General features: G+C 37.9%; 1 protein-coding gene across 2 annotated transcripts in view; it reads left to right on the top strand.

Annotated features, from left to right (window-relative positions):
* Positions 1–17,093, top strand: part of LOC143024052 (uncharacterized) — a 104,429-nt gene extending 87,336 nt beyond the window's left edge. Inside the window, exon 4 of one of the 2 annotated variants that reach the window (XR_012966251.1) lies at positions 16,849–17,069. Coding sequence is in view for 1 of the 2 variants with exons in the window: in XM_076182766.1 (XP_076038881.1) it covers positions 16,849–16,968 (120 nt within the window). In the remaining variant the exon portion in view is untranslated. Of the gene's footprint in view, positions 1–16,848 lie in introns of both variants that reach the window. The other variant, XM_076182766.1, reaches the window with a different exon arrangement.
* Positions 17,094–25,233: the final 8,140 nt, after the last annotated feature.

The following is a 25,233-nucleotide window of genomic DNA, read 5'->3' as shown; positions in this document are numbered from 1 at the left end:
ATACTTCATGATGTTTTAAACGGGTATTTGTGACCACATCACCACTGCATGTTCCAATCTGAGGCACATCAAGTTTTCAACAATTTTCTTCATCATGTGTCCTCATCCTTGTAATGAAATGCCTCTCATATTTTTCAACAGATTATAGGTCTCTCCTGTTATTTTCCTTTTATGTATATCAGGAAAAGGAGAAGGAGTACAAGAAGAAGCTGAGAGAGGAGTGGGAGGGAGTGAAGGATAGAGTAGAGCTAGGAATGGAGGAGGAATGAGGATGGTTCAAGGAAGGAGTCACAAAGTGTGCAAAGATGGTGTGTGGAACAAGAAGGATGGGAGGAAATAGAAGGAAGGTCAGTAAATGGTGGGATGAAGAAACAAAGAAGGTTGTAAAAGAGAAGAAGCGAGCTTTTACAGATTGGTTACAAAATAGGACGAGGGAGTCATACGAGAGGTACAAAGAAAAGAGAAGTAAAGCACAAGGTAAAGGAGGCAAAGAGGAGAGCAGATGCGAAATGGGGTAAGAGTATGAAAGAAAATTTTGAAAGTAATAAAAAGATGTTCTGGAAAGAAATTAAGAAAGGAAGAGGAGGTGAATCAAGTCGAGAAGAAAAGGTAAAAGGAGCAGATGGAGAGATGATAATGAAAGAGAAGGTAGTAAGGGGAAGATGGGCAGAATATTTTAGGGAGTTGCTAAATGTAAATATACAGGCACTTGATTTACTATCACTACCCAGTATGAGAACTCAGGGTAGGCCAGAAGCATGAGGAGATAATTTATGCATAATTTTAATCTATCATGTGGTCTCCCCTAGTCAAATAATTTCGTGTGGTCAAATATCGCACTTTGATGACATTTGACATACTCCCTGAAGAAGGCTCAGATGAGCCGAAATCCAGTTCGGAGAATATGTCCACCTACGCACGAGTTCTACAGAGTGTAGACCCTGCTACACGGCAATTAGTGAGATCTTTAGAAAGTATCTCCGAGAAAATTATTAATGCAGAAAACAGCATCACCTTCAACAAAATCACTTATCTAAGATTTCCACTCCCTTCATAATTCTATAGATAGTTAGTAGGTCTCCTCTTTCCTGTCATTGTTCCAGAGTCAGTAATTCTAACATGGACAGTCTTTGTTCATATGTCATTTTAGGAAGAGTTGGTGCCAGTTTTGTTGTTGCTCCTTGTATTCTTTCTAATTTCTTTATACTCTTTTTGGTAGTGTAGTTAAATTTTTTTATCATTTCCTCATCCTGTGTGTGTGTGAATAATAATTTGATGTAGCCCGAAGGGATTTCTCCCTGTCTTCTCTATTTCTGCACTTGTAGCAGGATCAGAGGAGGGATTGAGGAATTTAGTGACAGTTTGGGAAGGTGTGCAAAAGAAGGAAGTTGAAGATAAATGTGGGTAAAAGTAAGTTGATGAGATGTACAAGGGGAGAGTGTGGCAGCAGATTGGAGGTGAGTATCAAGGGAGAGAGACTGGAGGAAGTGGATAGTTTTAGATACTTGGGTGCAAATGTGGCAGGAAAGGGAGGAGGGGAGGTGGAGGTAGAATGTAGATTGAGAGAAGTAAATGCTTGGGGGGGGTTAAAAAGTGTAATGAGAAATAGACATTTGAGAATGGATGCTAAGAGGAGATTGTATGAATGTGTGATTGTGCCAACAGAGGAATTTGAATGTATTTGAGATGAGGTGCCTGAGAAGTATAATAGGAGTTACTAGGCCGGAAAGAGTGAGAAATGAGGAGGTGAGGAGAAGAACAGGGGTGGAAAGGGAGTTAGGAGATCGGGTTGATGAAAGAGTATTGGGATGGTTTGGACACATGGAAAGAATGAGTGAAGAAAGACTAGTGAAAGGTGTGTGGAAGGAGTGAACATGAGGGGACAACCTAGGATGGGATGGATGGATGGATGGATGGGGTGAAGGGGGCTTTGGGGAAGAGTGGAATGTCTGTTGAGGAAGGACGGGAGAGAACAGAAGGTAGGGGTGAATGGAGAATGGTTGTATGTGGATGATGATGTGATCCATGAGGTGGAATGGGTGGGGGATGGGGGTGAGGGAGTATGTGTGAGAAAAATTTGACTCGGCCCGAAGGGATTTCTCCCAGTCTTCTCCTTTTCTGCATGAGGGGATGGAGAGGGGGGAGTGCTGATTTAATGAAGTGGCTTTGCCGTGGATGTGCTGTGTCTTGCGACACTGCTTGTGACCCAGGGCAGTGGACAAGGTGCAGGGATGACCTGTCATCCAGGAGGAGCCAAGGTAAGAGGGAGGGATGGGGGTGAATGGGAGTGGATTATGTAGGGGTGGAATGAGTGGGAGTGGTTTCTATGCCTTTGTAGTTTGGCTACCTCCCATGTAAGGGGGAAAAAGCCTTCGGTATAAGTATTTATACGTGTATGCATAAATACAACATACTTTTCACGTGCCCACTACATATTTTATGATGCGCGGGTATTGTGATGCATCGTCATAGATCAGGCAACCTGACATGCGTGCGAATATTTGACTCGTATTGAAGAGGTCAAACTCTCCTTCGCCTCCCGGTAGATGCACCATATGTTGACGACCGTGAATGTAAGGCAGAGGGTCTCGGAACGGTTTTGTAAGTTTGAATCAGTCCAGCAAGGATTAGCTCTCTGCTGTAAAGACGAACAACTGCAGACAGCAGCCATAGAGGACAGAGAGAGTCAGCTGCCCTCCGCAGATGGACAGAGCCGTCAGAAGCCGCCAGACGTGATTGACTTCGGGCAGTTGTTAGGACGGGCAAACAAGTTTGTGGAATCTGCGTCTTTTAAGCTTCAGGTCAGGGTTAGGATGAAGATAAATATTTATATATGTTTTATTTTATCTATTTATTAATTTTTTATTATCATTCAGTGCCCTTGCTGTGTCTTACTGCATTGCACCTGACCCTGGGTGATGGGGAAATACAGGGATGACCCCTCATCCAGTAGGAGCCAAGATAAGAGGGAGGGAGAATGGTAGTGTAGTATGGTGGGGATGGAATGGGTGGGAGTGGTTTCTATGCATTTTTTTTCTTTTCTTTTCTTTTTAAGGGCGAAAAAGCCTTTGGTATATGTATGTATGTATTATTTGTTTATTTTTATTTATTTATTTATCTTTTTTTTTTCAAGAGAGAGTGTGCCATATATTCTAATGGAAGAACCTTGTTTGAAATTACGGTTGAAGAACTCTGCCAATGTTTTTCGTCATCAGGAAAGTGAGGGTTTGGTCGAGGTTTGCCGAGTCCTAGTCGAGGTGTACCAGTACAGTCCAGAAGAACGATGCTTGTCTCTGGAGGTGAGATTTTGTTCGTCTCTTGTGACCTGTGGTTACGGTACGTATTTATATGTAGTATTTACTAGGTTGTGCTTTGCCTGGCCCACCTTCCTGATAAGGGGGGGGAAAAGTGTTTTGGTATACTGATAGGATTCGTCCTCCTTACGAGGGAGATAGTTGCCCAAGGCAGATTTGTACACATGTGGAAGTGGTCAGCATTCATGACATCACTTGAAGTCATCTATACTTCTTTTGTCCCTACTTACTCTTCTTCGTCATCTTCGTCTTCTCCACCTCCTCCTCCTGTTCCTCATTCACCCTCTTCTCTTCCTCCTTCAATTTCTTCTCTTCCTCTCCTTCTCCTCCTCCTCCTTCCAGTTCCTCATTCACCTTCTTCTCTTTTTCCTTCAATTTCTTCTTCTCTTCCTCCTCCTCCTTCTCCTTCTCCTCCTCCAATTTTTCTTCTTCCTCCTCCTCCACCTTTTCTTCCTCCTCTTCCTCCACCTCAACTTTTTTCTTCTTTGTCTTCTTATTCTACTTCTTCTGTTTCTACCATCTCGTCTACCTTCCCACACGGGGCATTGTGACAACAATTGATGTTTTAGGAACTTGTGACATGACAACAGACCTAGTTGGGAATGGAACAACTGGTCGCAGCCCAACTGGCCTGGGGAAACTGGTGGGGGTGGTTTAGGGTTAGGATTGGATTAGGGGATTTAGGGCTGGTTAGGTTTGGTTTGGTTAGATTTGTTTGGATAAGTTAGGTTAAGTTTGTTTGGTTAGGTTGGTAAGGTTAGGGCTGGTTTGGTTTGGTTGGTTAGGTTAGTCCTTGGCCAGTTTCCCGTGGTCAGTTTCCCACGGCCAGTTGCGCTGCGACCAATTGTCCTAGACCCACTCAATATTTTTATGATTAGCTCAGTGATTCTTAACCTGGGGGGGTAACTGTACCCCCATGGGGGTACGAGACATGATGGCCAGTGCATGGTACATATTTACCATGAGAAAGCATATTGTGCATTCATTGGATCCTACTAATTGACAATTTTAATTTGAATTAAAAAAAATTACCCATGTTCAGTAATTGAATGTATCTGATCATTTCTCAGCAAGGTTTGTATCACTAATCCTTTTCATACATTTGCATTGTATTTATGTTGGACGGGGGTACGAGAAACTTTTCCCCAGATAATTGAACATGCGTCAAATAAAAAAGTACCTTTGTTCAGTAATGGAATATAATAATTTCTCAGCAAGGTTTGTATCACTAATCCTTTTCATATGTTTGCATTGTATTTATATTGGATGGGAATACGAGAAAAATTTTCAAGATGTTCAAGGGGTACGGCCACTGGATTAGAGAGGCTAATTGCTTCCCAGAAAAAGACGAATGCTCGACATTCGACCACTAGCATCCTCCCGTTCTGCTGCTTGTTCTTGGATATTTCCTTTGTCGTCTCCAACCCTGCCACTTCAGTACAATGGTGTCGAGATGGAAGTGTTGGTTAGTGCTGAAAATTTACTCATCATCTTTTGCTTCCTCAAGTTTCGAATGTAACATGTGTATATTAATGGATTTTTTTTTCTTTTTTAAGGATGTGAAACTTGCATCAGAACCTTGCTTCAACTTCTTCAAATGTACCATAGTTGTATTAATGGATACATATACAGTATATATATATATATATATATATATATATATATATATATATATATATATATATATATATATATTGGGGGGGACATGAAATTTGTATCAGAATTTTGTTTCCTCAGCTTCCTCGAGTGAACTGTACTTGTATTAACAGGTCAATTGATTTTCCATTTTTTTCCATTTGATAAAAGCAGGTAAGGCACCTGGTCTGGATGGATGCCATGCAGAATGTCTTAAAAAAGGAGGTATAGTGATGGTGGACTGGTTGGTGAGGTTATTTAATGTTTGCTGGAGAGAAGGTAGAGTGCTAGAGGACTGGAGGAGTGCGTGTATAGTTCCACTTTACAAGGGAAAGGGGGACAAGTGTGAATGTAGTAGTTTCAGAGGGATTAGCTTGTTAAGTGTAGTTGGGAAGGTTTATGGGAGGATCTTGAGAGGATTAGGAGAGGAACAGAGGGAGTAATTGGTGAGGAACAGTGTGGATTTAGGACAGGTAGAGGTTGTGTAGATCAGATTTTTGTGGTAAGACAGATATGTGAGAAAGCTATAGGTAAGGGGAAGGATGTTTTCTGGGCCTTTATGGATCTGGAAAAGGCTTACGACAGGGTAGACAGAAAAGCACTGTGGGAGATTATGCAGATATATGGGATAGGAGGAAAGCTTCTGGGAGCTGTCAAGAGTTTTTATGAGAGTAGTAGAGCTTGTGTCAGGATCAGAAATGGAGAGAGTGAGTGGTTTGAGGTAAAGGTGGGACTTCGTCAGGGATGCGTTATGTCACCTTGGCTGTTCAACTTATACATGGATGGGGTGGTGCGAGAGGTGAATGCAAGGGTAGTGGGTCAAGGATTGGAGATGGTTAAGGAAAATGGAGAAAAGTGGGAGGTGAGCCAGTTGTTGTTTGCGGACGACACTGCGCTTGTGGCAGGATCGGAGGAAGGATTGAGGAAGCTGGTGACAGAGTTTGGGAGAGTGTGTGATAGAAGAAAACTAAAGATAAATGTGGGTAAAAGTAAGGTGATGAGATGTACAAGGGGTGAAAGTGGCAGTAATCAGGAAGTGAGCATTAAGGGAGAGCAACTGGAGGAAGTGGATAGTTTTAGATATTTGGGTACAAATGTGACAGGAAAGGGTGGAGTGAAGGTGGAGGTAGAATGTAGATTGAGAGAAGCGAGCAAATGCCTTGGTGGTTTAAAAAGTGTAATGAGGAATAGGAATCTGGGAATGGATGCTAAGAGGAGACTGTATGAAGGAGTGATTGTGCCAACAGCACTGTATGGAGCAGAAACATATGTGTATTTACCTAGTTGTATTTTACGGGAAGGGGAGCTATGCTCGTGGGGTCCCGTCTTCATATCTCATTTTATCTAAACTATTTTTAAATTCATGTATTGTTTTTGCACACACCACTTTCTCATCTAACTTGTTCCAACTGTCTATTACTCTGTGAGGAAAGCTGTTCTTTTTCAAATCTCTTCTATAGCTGTCTTTTTTTATTTTCTTTCCGTGTCCTCTTGTATTTCTGTCATCCCATTTTATCAGATTCTCTCTATCAGTAATTTCTATGCCTTTCATGATTCTGTAAATAGCTATCAAATCTCCTCTCTCTCTTCTTTGCTCTAGTGTCTGTAGTTCAAGTTTTTGTAGTCTCTCTTCATATGATAGTTTTGAGAGTGTTGGTGCCAATTTTGTAATTGTTCTTTGTATTCTTTCAAGTTTTTTTATACATTTTTTTGTACTTGGTGACCATATCGTTGCTGCATATTCCAATCTTGGTCTTATCAGGGTGATTAGTATTTTCCTCACCATTTCTTCATCCAGGTATGTAAATGCCACTTTGATTGTTCTTATTAAATTATAAGTTTCTCCAAAAATCTTATTTATATGTTTCTCAGGTGACATATTATTCATAACAATGACTCCCAGGTCTTTCTCATTTTCTACTTTTTTTATTCCTTCTTCTCCCAAATTATATGATCCTGTTATTCTGTTTTTGCTTTTTCCAAATTCCATTATACTACACTTTTTTGTATTGAACTCCATCTCCCACTTCCTACTCCATTCCTGTACTTTATTTAGATCTCTCTGTAGTGATTCACAATCTTCTTCAGTTTTCACTCTTTTCAGTAGTTTTGCATCATCTGCAAAGAAGCTCATATAGCTTTCGATTCCTTCATCCATATCATTAATATATATAGCAAACATTATTGGGGCCAGAACTGTTCCCTGCGGGACACCGCTTATTACTTCATTCCATTTTGAGTGCTGGTCTCTTATCACTACTCTCATTTTTCTTTCTTGCAAAAAGTCTTCCATCCAATTTAGTAATTTACCTTGTATTCCTCCTTCATATTCTAGTTTCTTAAGCAACTTCTTATGTGGTACTTTGTCAAAAGCTTTTTTTAGGTCTAGAAATGCACAATCAGCCCATCCATCTCTTTCTTGTATTATATCTATTAGCCTTGAATAGAAACATATTAAATTGGTGACGCATGATCGTCCTTGTCTGAATCCAAATTGCCTTGGATTTAGTACGTTGTTTTTTTCCAAGTATTTTACCCATCTACTTTTGATAATTCTTTCACAAAATTTTTGCTGTTGTACTTGTTAGAGAGACTTGTCTATAGTTGGTAGGTTCTTCTTTATTTCCTCCTTTATATATAGGTACTATATTTGCTTTTTTCCAATCTTCTGGAACTTTTCCTTCTTTTAAGGAACTGCTTATTATGCTATGTATTTTGTCTGCCAGTTCATTCCTGCATTCTTTCAGAATCCAGTTTGCTATTTCATCTGGCCCATGCGATTTTCTGACATCAAAATTACCCAAGTGTGTCAATATTTCATTCTTTGTTACTTCTATTTCTTCCATAGGGGGGACTTTTTCTTTCCACTCAATCTCTTCAGGTTGTATATTTTCCCTTGTAAACACTGATTTAAAATGTTTGTTCATAATTTCTGCCATTTCCATTTCCTCAGTGTATTCAACTCCTCCTTGTCTTAATTTCTCCAAGTCTTGTTTGTTTTTCAGTTTATTGTTTACAAATCTGTAGAATAGTTTTGGTTGATCTTTACACTGTTCTATAACATCTTTTTCATATTTTCTTTTTTCCTCTCTGCACTTTTGTACATATTCATTTCTATAACTAGTATATATTTTCCATTTTTCAGGTCTTCTGTTTTTTTTCCATCTGGTCCAGGCTTTGTCTCTTTTGTCTTTTAACTCCCTACAACTTTTGTTGTACCAGCATTTTACATATTCTTTTTCTTGTTTTTGTCTTGGGACATACTTTTCCACTCCTTTTTTGTAAATTTTTGTCAAAATATTCCATTTCTCTTCCACTGATGTTTCTTCTTTGTATATTTCTTCCCAGTTTTCTTGTTGGAAGAATTCTCTTATTTTATCAAAGTTTGTTTTTTCATATACCATTCTTCCTTTTCTATATTGTTCATTTCTTTTCATATATTTTTCTTCATTAAGTTCCAGTTCAATCAATATGTGGTCACTTTTGCCTATTGGTGTTTTATATTCAATCTTGTCCACTATTCTAGGTTCAGATGTAATTATTAAGTCTAGTCTCGATGGTTCTTCTTCATTTCTATACCTAGTGTTCTCTTGTATCCATTGTGTCATTGAATGGTCAGTAATCATCTCAAGTAGAGCATTTCCCCATGAGTCATCACCACTCTTTACTGTCATTTCTTCCCAGCAGATTTCTTTGCAATTAAAGTCGCCCATCATAACTATTCTTCCTCCGTCTTCCATTATTTTAATTAATGCTATCTTTGTGTCCTCTAACATACTTTTATGTTCACTCTCCTCCCATGAGGCTGTTTTCGGAGGCACATAATTGATCACAAATTTTCTGCTCTTCTTATCTCGGTCTTCCACTTCTATCATAATCATCTCTACAGTATTCTTTCCATATATGACACCTTAAACGTTTATATCCTTCTTAGTCAGGAACATAACTCCACCCCCTTGTTTTTTCTCTCTGTTTCTAATCCAATAATTGTATGCATCATGTCCTACACTATTGGGTGGTAGTGGGCCTTTTAATTTTGTTTCTACAATTCCCATTATGTCTGGTTCTTTTTCTTTCAAATAATCATTCAGTTCATTCAATCCTGTTATCAATCCATCTATATTTGTGTAAGACGCTCTTAGTTTTCTGCCACTTCCATTGTGTTCTCTGTTTCCCTTATGTTTTTCTTTTGTATGTCGAACTGCTTTATTTTCATGTTCACTACTCTCCAATAGAATCTCTCTTTCTCTGACTCCGTTCTTTCCTCGTTTTTTGCCTTAGCTTCAAGTCTTTTCTGCTTTTCTGCCTCTCTTTCCTCCTTATTCATTTCTCTTTTTATCCATACCTTTTTATATTGACCATTTGTTGCTAGTTTCCCTGTTTTGGATAGAATTTTCTCTGCCGTTGTTTGTGACCTGAATTTAATCTTAATTGGTCTGGTCTTATCTGTACTATATTTTCCGAGTCTGAATTTTTCCTCAATTTCCTTTATAATTTCTGGTTCATCTTCCTGGACTAATTTTAATAAACTGCTTACTCTTTCATTTTCCTCCTTGATTCTTGCGGTTCTATCTGGGTTATGTTTCTCTTCCATTCCTAATATAATTATACATTTCTTTTTGTCAGCTAATTCTCTTACTATATTCTCTTTCTGTCTCATCACTTTAATAACTGAGTCTTCATTATGTTCTTTCAATTGCTGTTTGACTATGTCAGTGAATGAAACCTTATTCCCTTCTTGGGTTGTTCTCCAATTTTTAGCTTCTTTAGCTATTGTCTCTCTATTTTCATTACTATTCTTCTTCAATTTCTCATTCTCCTCCTTTACATTTCTTAACTGTCTTTTTAGGTCCTCTATTTCATCAGTTAAGTTTCTGTTTGCCTTCTCTAGTTGTTCCAACCTTTCAATTCTCTGGAAAATGGAGTCAACATTACCTAACCTACTTTCCAAGTCCTCGATCACCTTATCAACTCTCTCCTCTAGTCTTATCAGTCGGAGGGGGGGGGTTGTGTCCCCCCCACCCTCTTTAAATCCCTGGAACATATTCTCGTCACTTTCTACTGTATTGCTCCTCTCTATACTTCTAATCTTTACATTTTTATTAGACATTTCATCATCGCTCAGTCTTTTGTTTACCTTTCTCTTGTCTGGCTGGGCCAAGTCTACTCCCTCCTCATTTCCTTCCATTGCCCTCAGTAATCCCTCCCCTTTTCCTCTTTCCCTACTTTCCCACTACACGAGCAATTTCTCCCCCACCCTGTAAAAACACTAGGCACTTCTCTTTGCGTTGGGATCCACAGACTTCAGTTTTCTTCAGAACGTCATCCAAGCCGTCCATTCGCTGAAGTGTGTGTATTTACCTAGTTGTACCTAGTTGTATATTACGGGAAGGGGAGCTATGCTCGTGGGGTCCCGTCTTCATTTCTCATTTTATCTAAACAATTTTTAAATTCATGTATTGTTTTTGCACACACCACTTTCTCATCTAACTTGTTCCAACTGTCTATTACTCTGTGTGGAAAGCTGTTCTTTTTCAAATCTCTTCTATAGCTGTCTTTTTTTATTTTCTTTCCGTGTCCTCTTGTATTTCTGTCATCCCATTTTATCAGATTCTCTCTATCAGTAATTTCTATGCCTTTCATGATTCTGTAAATAGCTATCAAATCTCCTCTCTCTCTTCTTTGCTCTAGTGTCTGTAGTTCAAGTTTTTGTAGTCTCTCTTCATATGATAGTTTTGAGAGTGTTGGTGCCAGTTTTGTAATTGCTCTTTGTATTCTTTCAAGTTTTTTTATACATTTTTTTGTACTTGGTGACCATATTGTTGCTGCATATTCTAATCTTGGTCTTATCAGGGTGATTAGGATTTTCCTCACCATTTCTTCATCCAGGTATGTAAATGCCACTTTGATTGTTCTTATTAAATTATAAGTTTCTCCAAAAATCTTATTTATATGTTTTTCAGGTGACATATTATTCATAACAATGACTCCCAGGTCCTTTTCATTTTCTACTTTTTTTATTCCTTCTTCTCCCAAATTATATGATCCTGTTATTCTGTTTTTGCTTTTTCCAAATTCCATTATACTACACTTTTTTGTATTGAACTCCATCTCCCACTTCTTACTCCATTCCTGTACTTTATTTAGATCTCTCTGTAGTGATTCACAATCTTCTTCAGTTTTCACTCTTTTCAGTAGTTTTGCATCGTCTGCAAAGAAGCTCATATAGCTTTCAATTCCTTCATCCATATCATTAATATATATAGCAAACATTATTGGGGCCAGGACTGTTCCCTGCGGGACACCGCTTATTACTTCATTCCATTTTGAGTGTTGGTTTCTTATCACTACTCTCATTTTTCTTTCTTGCAAAAAGTCTTCCATCCAATTTAGTAATTTACCTTGTATTCCTCCTTCAGATTCTAGTTTCTTAAGCAACTTCTTATGTGGTACTTTGTCAAAAGCTTTTTTTAGGTCTAGAAATGCACAATCAGCCCATCCATCTCTTTCTTGTATTATATCTATTAGCCTTGAATAGAAGCATATTAAATTGGTGACGCATGATCGTCCTTGTCTGAATCCAAATTGCCTTGGATTTAGTACGTTGTTTTTTTCCAAGTATTTTACCCATCTATTTTTGATAATTCTTTCACAAATTTTTGCTATTGTACTTGTTAGAGAGACTGGTCTATAGTTGGTAGGTTCCTCTTTATTTCCTCCTTTATATATAGGTACTATATTTGCTTTTTTCCAATCTTCTGGAACTTTTCCTTCTTTCAAGGAACTGCTTATTATGCTATGTATTTTGTCTGCCAGTTCATTCCTGCATTCTTTCAGAATCCAGTTTGCTATTTCATCTGGTCCATGCGATTTTCTGACATCAAGATTACTCAATTGTATCAATATTTCATTCTTTGATACTTCTATTTTTTCTATAGGGGGGACTTTCTCTTTCCATTTAATCTCTTCAGGTTGTATGTTCTCCCTTGTAAACACTGATTTAAAATGTTTGTTCATAATTTCCGCCATTTCCATTTCCTCAGTGTATTCAACTCCCCCTTGTCTTAATTTCTCCAAGTCCTGTTTGTTTTTCAGTTTATTGTTTACAAATCTGTAGAATAGTTTTGGTTGATCTTTACATTTTTCTATGACGTCTTTTTCATATTTTCTCTTTTCCTCTCTGCATGTTTGTACATATTCATTTCTATAACTGGTATATATTTTCCATTTTTCAGGTTTTCTGTCTTTTTTCCATCTGGTCCAGGCTTTGTCTCTTTTATCTTTTAACTCTCTACAACTTTTGTTGTACCAGCATTTTACATATTCTTTTTCTTGTTTTTGTCTTGGGACATACTTTTCCACTCCTTTTTTGTAAATTTGTGTCAAAATATTCCATTTCTTTTCCACTGATGTTTCTTCTTTGTATATTTCTTCCCAGTTTTCTTGTTGAAAGAATTCTCTTATTTGATCAAAGTTTGTTTTTTCATACATCATTCTTCCTTTTCTATATTGTTCATTTCTTTTGATATATTTTTCTTCATTAAGTTCCAGTTCAATCAATATGTGGTCACTTTTACCTATTGGTGTTTTATATTCAATCTTGTCCACTATTCTAGGTTCAGATGTAATTAATAAGTCTAGTCTCGATGGTTCTTCTTCATTTCTATACCTAGTGTTCTCCTGTATCCATTGTGTCATTGTGTGGTCAATAATCATCTCAAGTAGAGCGTTTCCCCATGAGTCATCTCCACCCTTTACTGTCATTTCTTCCCAGCAGATTTCTTTGCAATTAAAGTCGCCCATCATAACTATTCTTCCTCCATCTTCCATTATTTTATTTAATGTTATCTTTGTGTCCTCTAACATACTTTTATGTTCACTCTCCTCCCATGAGGCTGTTTTTGGAGGCACATAATTGATCACAAATTTTCTGCTCTTCTTATCTCTGTCTTCCACTTCTATCATAATCATCTCTACTGTATTCTTTCCATATATGACACCTTTCACGTTTATATCCTTCTTAGTCAGGAACATAACTCCACCCCCTTGCTTTTTCTCTCTGTTTCTAATCCAATAATTGTATGCATCATGTCCTACACTGTTGGGTGGTAGTGGGCCTTTTAATTTTGTTTCTACAATTCCCATTATGTCTGGTTCTTTTTCTTTCAAATAATCATTCAGCTCATTCAATCCTGTTATTAATCCATCTATATTTGTGTAAGACACTCTTAGTTTTCTGCCACTTCCATTGTGTTCTCTATTTCCCTTATGTTTTTCTTTTGTCTGTCGAACTTCCTTAGTTTCATGTTCACTACTCTCCAATAGAATCTCTCTTTCTCTGACTCCGTTCTGTTCTCGTTTTTTGCCTTAGCTTCCAGTCTTTTCTGCTTTTCTTCCTCTCTTTCCTCTTTATTCATTTCCCTTTTTATCCATATCTTTTTGTATTGTTCACTTATTGCTAGTTTCCCTGTTTTGGATAAGATATTCTCTGCCGTTGTTTGTGACTTGAATTTAATCTTAATTGGTCTGGTCTTGTCTGTGCTATACTTTCTGAGTCTAAATTTCTCTTCGATTTGTTTCATAATTTCTGGTTCACCTTCCTGAACTGATTCTAGTAATTGGCTTACTTTTTCATTTTCCTCTTACTTTTTCATTTTCCTCTTTGATTCTTGTGGTTCTATCTGGGTTATGTTTCTCTTCCATTCCTAATATAATTATACATTTCTTTTTGTCTGCTAAGTCTCTTACTATATTCTCCTTCTGTCTCATCACTTTAATAACTGAGTTTTCAGTTTGTTCATTCATTTGCTGTCTGATTATGTCAGTGAATGCAACCTTGCTATTTTCTTGAATTTTTTTCCAACCCTCCTTGTTCTCCATATTATTCTCCTTTAAGACTTTATTCTCATCTTTTACTTCTTTTAACTGTTGTTTTAATTCTTCAATTTCCTTAGTTAAGTTTTTGTTCGCCCTCTCTAGTTCTTCCAATTTTTCAATTCTTCGTATTATACTGTCAACATTACCGAACCTACGCTCCAAGTCCTCGTTCATCTTATCGACCTTCTCTTCTAGTCTTGTCAGTCGGGGGGGGGTTGTGTCCCCCCCACCCTCTTTAAATCCCTTGAAAATATTCTCATCACTTTCTACTGTATTGCTCCTATCTATACCTCTAATCTTCACATTCCTATTAGACATGTCGTCATCATCCAGCTCGTCTTGCGGTCGTTTGTCAACCTTTCGGCGGCCCGTCAGGGCCAATTCCTCCACCTCCTCATTACCTTCCATTTCCCCAGCAATCCCTCCCCCTCTCCTCTTTCCTTACTTTCCCACTACCCCACGAGCAATTTCCCCCCACCCTGCAAATACAAAAAGGCACTTCTCTTTGCGTTGGGATCCACAATCTGCACTTTTCTTCAGAACGTTCTTCAAGCCGTCCGTTCGTTGAAAGTGTGTGTGTGTGTGTGTGTGTATTTACCTAGTTGTATTTACCTAGTTGTATTTTGCGGGAAGGGGAGCTATGCTCGTGTTGTCCCGCCTTTGTATCTTGCAGTGTCTAGTTTGTTTTTAAACTCATGAATGGTTTTTGCGCATACTATTTCATTGTCCAGTTTGTTCCAAGTGTCCAAAACTCTATGAGGAAAACTGTTTTTCTTCAGTTCTCTTCTATAGCTATGTTTTTTTATTTTCTTTCCATGTCCTCTTGTGTTTCTTTTGTCCCAGTTAAGTAAGTTCTCACTATCGAGTACCTCTGTGCCTTTCATGATTCTGTAGATGGTCAATAGGTCACCTCTCTCTCTTCTTTGCTCCAGTGTCGGTAACTCCAGTTTAGCCAATCTCTCTTCGTATGATAGGTTTGCAAGTGCAGGTGCCATTTTTGTAGCTGCTCTTTGGATTCTTTCTATTTTCTTTATATTCTTTTTGGTACTGGGGGACCACAATGTCGCTGCATACTCTAATCTAGGCCTTATCAATGTAACCAATATTTTTTTCATCATGTCTTCGTCCAAGTATGTAAACGCCACTTTTATTGATCTTAGCAAGTTGTAAGTCTCCCCGACAATTTTGTTAATCTGTATATCATAGGACAAGTCGTTCGTGATAATTACTCCCAAATCTTTTTCGGATCCTACTTTCTTTACTTCTTTGGTTCCAATTGTATATTTTCCTGATATTCTGTTTTTGCTTTTTCCAAACTCCATTATGCTACACTTCTTCGTATTAAAGTCCACTTCCCATTTCTGACTCCAGTTCCATACCCTATTTAGGTCTTCTTGCAGTGCTTCACAGTCCTCATCAGTTTCTATTTTCCTTAGCAGTTTGGCGTCATCGGCAAAGAAGCTCATGTAGCAGTTCACGTCCTCATCCATGTCATTCATATAGATAGCAAACATTATTGGTGCCAGCACAGATCCTTGCGGTACTCCACTGATCACCTCTTTCCAGTCTGAATATTTTTCTCTGAGCACTACTCTCATCTTTCTACCAGTCAGAAAGTCCTCTATCCATTTTAGTAGGTTTCCCTGTATTCCTCCTATGTGTTCCAGTTTTTTTAGTAGTTTTCTGTGTGGTACTTTGTCAAAGGCTTTTTGCAAGTCTAGGAATGCACAATCAGCCCATCCATTTCTTTCTTGCACTATGTCTATTAGTCTTGAGTAAAAGCATATTAAGTTTGTGGAGCATGATCTTCCTTGTCTGAATCCGAATTGTCTTGGGTTTAATATGTCATTGTCTTCCAGATGTTTTACCCATCTATTCTTGATTATTTTCTCACAAATTTTGGCCATGGTGCTTGTTAGTGATACTGGCCTATAGTTGGTGGGTTCTTCTTTGTTTCCTCCTTTGTGTATTGGTACAATGTTAGCGTTTTTCCAGTCCTCGGGTATCTTTCCTTCTTTGAGTGAGCTGTTTATTAAGATGTGTATTTTGTCTGTTAGTTCTTCTTTGCACTCCTTTAGAATCCAATTTGCAATACCGTCCGGGCCATGTGATTTTCTGACATCCAGCCTTGATAAATGTTCTGATATTTCCTTTAGTGATGCTGTAAACTCATTCATGAGGGGAGATTTCTTGTTTTTGTCTATGTCACAATTCGGTATTTTCTCTCTGGTGAAAACAGATTTAAAGTGATTGTTCATGACTTCGGCCATCTCTAAATCTTCTGTGTATTCTATGTTTCCTTGGCATAGTTTCACCAATTCCTGTTTGTTTTTAAGTTTACCATTCACATACTGATAGAATAGTTTGGGTTGCTCTTTGCATTTGTCTATAATATCCTTCTCATGGTTCCTTTTCTCCTCTCTTCTCACATTAACATACTCATTTCTATAGTTAACATAAATTTGCCATTTGCTTTGTTTTTTGTCTTTTCTCCACTTTTTCCAAGCTTTGTCCCTTCTGTCTTTTGCCTCACTGCATCTTTTGTTGAACCAACATTTAATGTACTCTCTCTCTCGCTTTTGTCTTGGTACATGCCTGTTTACCCCTTCATTGTAGTTTTCCATCAATATATTCCATTTCTCTTCCACTGCTGTTTCTTCCCTGTAAAATATTTCCCAGTTTGCATTCCGGAAGAATGTCTTTAGTTTTGTAAAGTCTGTTTTGTTGTACCTCAGTCTTCCTTTCCTATGCTTTTCGTTCCTCTCTATGTCTATTTCTTCCTTTAGTATAGTTTCGATGAGTACATGGTCACTCTTTCCAATTGGTGTCTCATACTGGACTTTATGCACTATTTCAGGCTCTGTTGTGTGTGTGTGTGTGTGTGTGTGTGCGCGCGTGTGTGAGGGGGGGACCCATGGTTACCACATACCTGTACTTTATACTTAAAGCACTACCTCATAGTTTATAATTCTTGTATATTTTTATGTGTACTGTTTATTCAATTGCATACTTTTTTTCTTAGAAATGGATAAAAATCGAGAGACGTTGTGAAACCTTAAAAGAAGTTATTGTCCTGAAATCACCACTGGATCCGTTACACTTAATATTCAATGCTGCATTACTGTACGATTATAGTAAATAGAAAATAATGAATTGACAGAAAGCTAAAAATAAATGAAAATCAAGCAAATAATTTCTTTACTAGCTTTTCTTGCCTTACACAATGCTGCAATGGCTGCTACCCGGTCATCTGTCAACTGCTTCTCTTTGCCCAATCCTCATCAGTGGCCACAAAAACAATTTGAGATAAACTAATATCATGGGACACGCCATGGCTACCATGATGTGGGAATATTAGTGATACTACCAAAATATGTAACGCTGACTGCAGACCGATATTTTGAGCTACATGATAACTGTTCTATTCTGTGCCATACTGCTAAACTCATTAAAGAATGGTTTGCAATCTGTGATATTGAGTACATAAAAGATTGGCCAGGTTATTCGCCTGATTTAAACCCAATTGAGAACCTCTGTGCGCGCATGAAAAATAATTGCTTGAGTGCGACATTATCAATCCCCAAGCTGGAGGATGTAGCTATCAAGGATATTTGGATGAATATGGACCCTGTGTGGCTTCAAAATCTTGCAGCATCTGTCCCTAAACTTCTCCAAGAATGTATCAAGAGAAAGGGGTGTCCAAGAAAGTACTAGAGAGCTGGTAAGTACCTGATAATGTAGGTTATTTGAGGAAATTTATTATTTTTACTCTGTCGCCTAAGTTTTTGTCCCCCACTTTTGGTCCATAACTAGGTCAGATGCGGAAAAATATAATAATGATAAATAAATAAAGTAAATAGAAATTATGATAATATAAATAATAATAGATAAAATGAATAAATGCATAGGTATAGTTATATAATACACAAACAGGTGAATAGTATATAATAATAAATTGACAGATAACTAATGATAAATGAAAATCAAGCAAATAATAATAAACAAACAAATAATAACAAACAAATAATCAAATATTATAAAATAAATGGCAGGCATTACATCATCTTACTTAGGTGTTTATCTAAACGAATTTTAAAGTTCGAACTGAACAACATTGCACTACCTCTACAGGAAGTTTATTCCATTCATTAACTACGCAGTTGGTAAAGTTGTTTCTACCCGCTTCCAAATTAAATCTATTTCCTGACAGATTGAGACCATTATTTCTTGTCGGATTCTCATTCTGTGTGAAAATTTTGTCACTTTTGATGTTAATTTCATTCAGAATCTTAAAGAACTGTATCAAGTAACCTCTGAGTCTAGGCTTTTTTCTTTTTAGAGAAAAGAGATTCATATGTTAAAGTCGATTTTCGTGTGATTTATTTTTCATATTTGGAATCAGTTTTGTGGCTCGCCGTTGTGTTTTTTCCAATCTGTCTGTGTCTTTAATGAGATTCGGTGACCATACGGAAATAGCATATTCCAAATGTGGACGATCTAACGAGTTATCCAGCTTGTTAATGAGAGATGAATTTTTGAAATCAAAAGATCGCACAGTCCTAGAACCTTGTTTGCTTTCTCAGAGGCTGAAATACACTGCTTATATGTTTTGAGATCGTTATTGATAATTATGCCGAGATCCTTTTCACTATCCACTTTTGTTAACGAATTTACAAATAACTTGTAATCGTACTTACTGTTTTTTTTTTTAACCTTTGTGCATAACCTTATATTTACTTGTGTTAAATTTCATTAGCCATTTTTCAGACCATTGCTGTAATTGATCTAAATCTTCTTGAATATCTAACTGATTTAAGTAATCATTTGCCATTCCGCACAGCTTTGTATCATCAGCAGATATGGTGACAATAGATTTTAGTCCGTGGTCTTTGTCATTTTTATATACTATGAATAGAAGTGGCCCAAGATCGGAACCCTGAGGAACTCCACTCGTAACATTTTACCATCTAGAAGTTTTTCCATTTAAAACAACTCTCTGTTTTGATCATTCAACCAATTTCTCGTCCAACTTAGTAGGCTCTCATTTACTCTGTGTGAAGCTAATTTAGTAAGTAGCATTTCGTGGGGGACGGTATCAAAAGCTTTTGCAAAGTTTAGATACATTAAATCTATATTGTTTCATTCGAGTAAGTTAGTCACGCAAGAACGTTTCCGTCTGAATCCATGCTGGCTATCATTTATCAAACATTTACTCTCTAAATGATGTTCGATAGCATCTCTGATGATAGCTTCCATCATTTTTCCTACGACTGAAGTCAAACTTATAGGCCTGTAGTTATTTTGTCTCTTTTTGTCATCTTTTTTTGAATATGGGAGTAATGTTAGCTAGCTTCCATTCCCTTGGGACATCTTCGAATATGATGGGTTTCTTGAAAATAATTTCTAATGGAACACCAATTTCATTTTTTATTTCTTTTAAGATTCTTGGATGCCAACCGTCAGGTCCTGGTGTTTTATTAACTTTGTTTTTTTCTATATACCTTTTAATTTATTTCTTTTGTTCACCCTAGACTTTTCACAGGTTTCGTTTACGAATACTGAGCTAAAATAGTTGTTTAAAATATCACATATTCCTTCATTTGAATATTCAAGTTGACCGTCAGTAGATAATAGTGGACCAATGTGATTCCTAATAACCTTTATATATCAAATGTAACTATAGAATTCTTTGGGATTCTCGTTGGATCTATCAGCGATATTCATTCCATATTATCGTTTTCATTTTTTTTATTGTCTTTTGTATTAATACATAACTTTGATAGTCTTTACATGCATCCGAGCAGTTGTATTTCTTATAATCCTGTCTCTTTTTAGCAATACTTTTTTCAGTTACTTTGTCTAGCCATTCTGGGCGAGCCTGCTTTGGGGACATCTGTCCTTAAATGGAATGTATATATGAATCGTCTTAGTAAGCGTATTTTGAAATATTTCCCAATCTAATCTACACGTCTTTTGCTTAATTTGCCTCCTAATATGTAAAGCTGAAGCTCCTGACATAGTCCTATGAACTAAGGTTTACTGAAATCGGGTATTTTAGAAACACAAGTATCTATTCTAATTTTTTCTAGTAGTTTCAATCTTACTAAGATGAGATCGCTATTTGCACGAGTTTCACCTACTTCTACATTGGTTATCATGCTTTCGCGGCTAGATCTTGTGGACTCAATTACATGTTGAACTAAGTAATTGTCATCGAGCAAATCTATCAAGCGACTATCTACTTGGCCATGTTGTAGGGTCATTCAATCAATGTCGGTAAAATTGAAATCACCCGTTATCAATAAGTACCGGTTGTAGAAACTAGACAGTTTTAGAAACAACAGTTTGTCGTCTGCTAATGGTAACGTCTTTGGCTTATATATTACAGCTACATTCAATTTTTGTCCATTTGTTTGGGTCAATTCTACCCACAAACAATCATATGCATTCCGTTTCACTTTCTCTAAAACATGTAGGTGTGCACGTGGGGTCCCGTCTCTTTTCCTTCATTTATCAAATTTTGGCTTCAATTCATTTATAATGTTAGCTTGGATTACAACTTCATCTATCCTATTGCACAAGTCTTTCAGTATGTACAGCAGGAGCTCTCAATTCACAAACAATCAATGTATAATTTAAAAGCATGTCCTCCATTATTAATTTCATAGTATAATTATCCCGAAGATCATCAGAATGGAGCTTCTTCACTGCACACTCCTTAGTGCATTATCATAACATCTTTTCTAGGGTAAAGTACTGAGGTATAGCAAGCGTGATCTGGGTATAGTGTAATAGAGAATTTAAAGTTTGATCAAACTGGCTACTAATCCATCGAGAACTGAGCACATTAAGGTAGATATTAACGAAGAACTGCTTCCTATTGACAAAAACTGACAGAGAAATAAAGAGTCATTTTGGCAATACTATTTTTCAAAATAGAAAATCAGGAAGTAAAATGGAACTCAAAACGTAATGTCATCAGTGTGTAAGAAACACAAAGAAATTTGCACAATATTATTCACAGGAAACACAAACCTAGAAGTGAAGAGGTCGTCTTAAAAATCATCATTCACTACAGGAATCCAATAACTTCACCACATGTCATGGACAACAGTTTAATTGAAGAGGATGGCAAGTTGAAACAAAGCCAAGTCACGTGCAGATACTTATGCAAACAAAGCGAAGACGGGGTACTTGTCATTATGAATACACAGGTTGCACGACACATACTTTATCGCCAAGATCAATGATAACTAGTGAGACACGTAGAAATTCCATGGTTATTGAACTTTTGCGAACACTATTTTTTATTCCTGTACCTATATGCCGCCCTGTATATTTTTGATGAATTTTAGTCAGTCCTTATTACCAACCACAGTAATAACCAATTTCTCTCTACATTTTCTCGACTCTCTCTCTCTCTCTCTCTCTCTCTCTCTCTCTCTCTCTCTCTCTCTTCACACACACACCATTTCAATTAATACACATCACGTCTTTATTCTACTCTATAAGTGATATTCGTCATTGTAAGTGATGCACTCCACACCTTTACCTCGTGTTCCACAATCTGAGTTGACCGTCTTTTGTGTTTTCGGAGAACCCCCGCGTCGGCCGACTCTTTCAAGGATCGGGCAGTTTTTCTTCAAGAACGAGCAGGATCCTCGATGCTCCAAGGTGGACAATTTCAAGAAAAATTATGTACTTCGGAATTTCTAAGGAGATCCTTCGACATTGCACACCGTCGAAGTGGTCAATGAAGAGTCCGAACCTGAGAATATTATGTCGTTCGAAAATAGGACGAAGACACCAACATGAATTCTTCGGGGACTTTGGTTTCCCCACTGGAATGGAATGGTAAAACGTCCATTGAAAATCCTCCACGTAAGTCGAGGTAGTCGGCAGAGGACTTTATTCAGCTGAGGGGAACTCCGCGAATGATACAGGAAATCTGTGTGTAATCTCGAAGTGTTCGAGATATGATGTTGATTTCCCGACTAATTCTTGGGGCTCCTCGCCAAAATAATTTCCAGAAAAGGTCCTTGTAGGCTCCACATTACCGAAGTCATCAATGAAGAGCCCGGGATTGTGGAAACTTTGTCGTCTGAAACTGGAAGAAGACGCTGAAATAAAAACTTCGGGGTCTTTGGTTCCCCCACTGGAATGGAGAGGATCGGATGACGATTTAATTCAGCTGAAGGGACCCCCGCGAATGATACAGAAAATGTGTGTATAGTCTCGAAGTGTTCGAGATTTGATGTAGGTTTTCCGAATCGTTCCCGGGGCTACTCCTCAAAGAAATAAAATATTTTGTCTTCAGGCAAAATAAGGATAAGGCCTCCAGGGCGGCTTTTCGGTTGTGTAGATCGTCAATCACCTTCAAATCTGAAGAAAAAATCCCCAGAGGTTCCTGCTCCTGTCTTAGCTGCTTGACGGTGATTCTCCCATCACCTCGGAAGTATCACTTATCGCGAACTGTGGAAAAGATACGACGGTGCATGTAAAAGCACACACTCACTTCTTTGTTACATTCAACCCTAATCGAACGCCTTTGGACCAACTTTTTTTCCTGACGTAATCGGGAAGAGATTCAGATTTTACAAACCCTCACAGGAGACTAGAACAGGAACCATATACCAATGGAATGCAAGAAAGTACGACGTTTATTTTCATACAAGATTTTGGAAAAAAAAGGGTAAATTTTACCTTTTTTTTTGGAATTTACTATGTGCTCATTAATTTGTTCACGGGGCACAATGACGGTATCTAAAGACCTGCAGCAGACAACGCGAGAATCGTCGACAGCTCTCTGGTGTCTTGCGTCGAGATTTCATATTTTGTTATGGCAAACTGCATTCAATTCTTGATAACTTAATGGGCTTCGTTCACCCATTTTTGTTCAGGTGCTACCTTGAAGATCTTATTTTGGCAGAAAATAAACGACTTTACATCTCTGAGGAGGAGCCCCAGGAATGATTCTGGAATCCTACGTCATATCTAAAACACTTCGAGATTACATACAGATTTCCAGCGTCAATCACGGGGCTCCACTCAGCTGAATAAAATCATCGGCCAAACCCTTCGATTTATGTGGGGATCTCCAAGGAACATCTTGTCGTTTCATTCCAGTGTTGCACCTGAAGATTTTTCACTTCGGAGTAAATGTCCAATTGAGGTTGCATTATGCTCCTCAGGGTTGGGTTCTTCACTGACGTTTTATCATTCAATTCCAGTGGTGGGACCAAAAACCCCGAAATTTTCATTTCTTCGTCTTCGTTCAATTCTGGACTACATAGGTTCTCCAGGCTCGAGCTTTTTATTTACCTCTTCGGCGGTCTGGAGCCTACGAGAACCTCTTCAGGCATTCCGAAGTTCTTTTTTCTTTTTTCTTTTTTCATTCTTTCCTTTTTTCTCGGTAATGTCCGTGTTGGGGCTTCGAAATCCTGCTTGTTCTTGAAAAAAACTACCCGATCTTCTAAGGAGTCGGCTGAAATTGGGATTCTCCGAGAACCCAAAAAACGATGAGCGTAGATTGAGGAACGCGTGGTAAGAAGCTGCAAAGCATCCCAGATTTACCACATTAATGTAGTTTTTAACAATAAGGACATTGTAAGACAATTGCTCGTAAATAATTCCGTAAATAGTGATAAAGGGTGTGTACAAAATACCTTATAATCATATAATCAGTTATATGTTGCCCAGACTGCTAAAACACTCAAAACACGAATTAATGAACACAAGAAATACGTTAGAGAGGGAAACCAATCTAGCTGTATATTCATCGAAATGAACAATTTTAACCACCCAATTGACTTTTATAACGCTAAAGTCATCACAAATAACAATAACATCACAGAGAGAAATTTAATTGAATGCAGTTTGATCAAATTTGATGAGGGAATTGATGTTATTCTCAAAGTTTGTATAAATTAAATAGTTATGTTTGCCAAGGAATTTGATTTTTTTAGATTGTAATATACCAGTTGTGAACATTGTCCCATACCTGTTGGTTAGCAAGACGACAGTAAAAGTCACGTGTATTTCTTTCACTTCCTCTCCGAATTCTTTCTTCACCATGTCTCACTCAGTTACATATTCTGTACCTTTTTTCTTCCTTTTATAATTTCTTCTTCGTATTACTTCTAAAAAGGTAATTATACAAAAGCGCTCTGTTTCGTTAGTTTATCTTTCCTGATGGCCGCTCACGCATGTATATATATATATATAAGCTCCAATGCAAGGACCCGAACCTTAGCCTTAGCGACTACCCATTATGAAGCAAAGACGATAGCACTTACAAAAGGAGCGACCTGGACTATGACCTGGTAGTTCCCCGAGGGCACTATTCTGCCTCTATTCAGCCTCTATTCTGATTTCACCGAGTCTTTATTATGGCGAGCCATCGACAACTTGTGACAAATGGAAATAAGCTCCACCGCAATGACTCGAACCTTTGCCTTAGCGACCAAAGACCCCAAAAGTTTCGTTTCTTCGTCTTTGTCCAATTCTGAACGACATACCGTAGGTTCTTTAGGTCCGGGCTTTTCATTAACCTCTTCGGCGGTCTGGAGCTTGCGAAGACCTCTTCGGACATTCCGGAGTTCTTCTTTTTCCTCAGCAATGTTCATGTTGAGGCTTCGAAATTCTGTTGTTGTTTTTTTTTGTCACGACCAACAGTTTGAAAAACATTAAACTCGTGCTAAAAAGCCATTCTATGTATCTTATTTTGGTGGTAGACAAGGAGGAGCCCCGGGAATTATTCGAGATATTGTATCATATCTCGAACACTTCCAGATCGCAAAAAGATTTTCCACATCACTTACGGGGCTTCCCTCAGCTGAATAAAATTCTTGGTCAACTCCTTCGATTTATATCTGGGGGGGGGTGCTCAATGGACGACTTATCGTTCCATTTCAGTTCTGGGACCAAAGACCCCCGAAATTTTTATTTCTTCGTCCTCGTCCAAATCTGGACAACATAGGTTCTCCAGGCTCGGGCTTTTTCTTGACCTCTATGGCGGTCTGGAGCCTACGAGGACATTACGAAGTTCTTCTTTTTCCTCGGCAATGTCCATGATGGGGCTGCACAATCCTGCTCGTTCTTGAAGAAAAACTACCCGATCTTCGGAGGAGTCGACCAAAATGGGGATTCTCCGAGAACCCAAAAAACGATGAGCGCAGATTGAGGAACGCGTGGTAAGAAGCCAGAGTGCACCCTTTAAAGACAAACATGACTGGCAGGGTAGAATAAAGATGTGACATATATTGACTAAAAGTATGTAGGTAAGAATGCATGTATTCAAATATGTATGTACTGTGAGTATGTATATATATAAGTACGTAGATGTGTATGTATGTATGTATGAATGTATGTGTATGTATGTATATATGTATGTATGGATGGATGGATG

This window comes from Oratosquilla oratoria, unplaced genomic scaffold (genome assembly GCF_046742065.1).
Source record: "Oratosquilla oratoria isolate Oo_2021 unplaced genomic scaffold, ASM4674206v1 SCAFFOLD86, whole genome shotgun sequence".
Taxonomy (NCBI): Eukaryota; Metazoa; Arthropoda; class Malacostraca; order Stomatopoda; family Squillidae; genus Oratosquilla; species Oratosquilla oratoria.
This window is presented reverse-complemented; position numbering and strand designations above follow the sequence as displayed.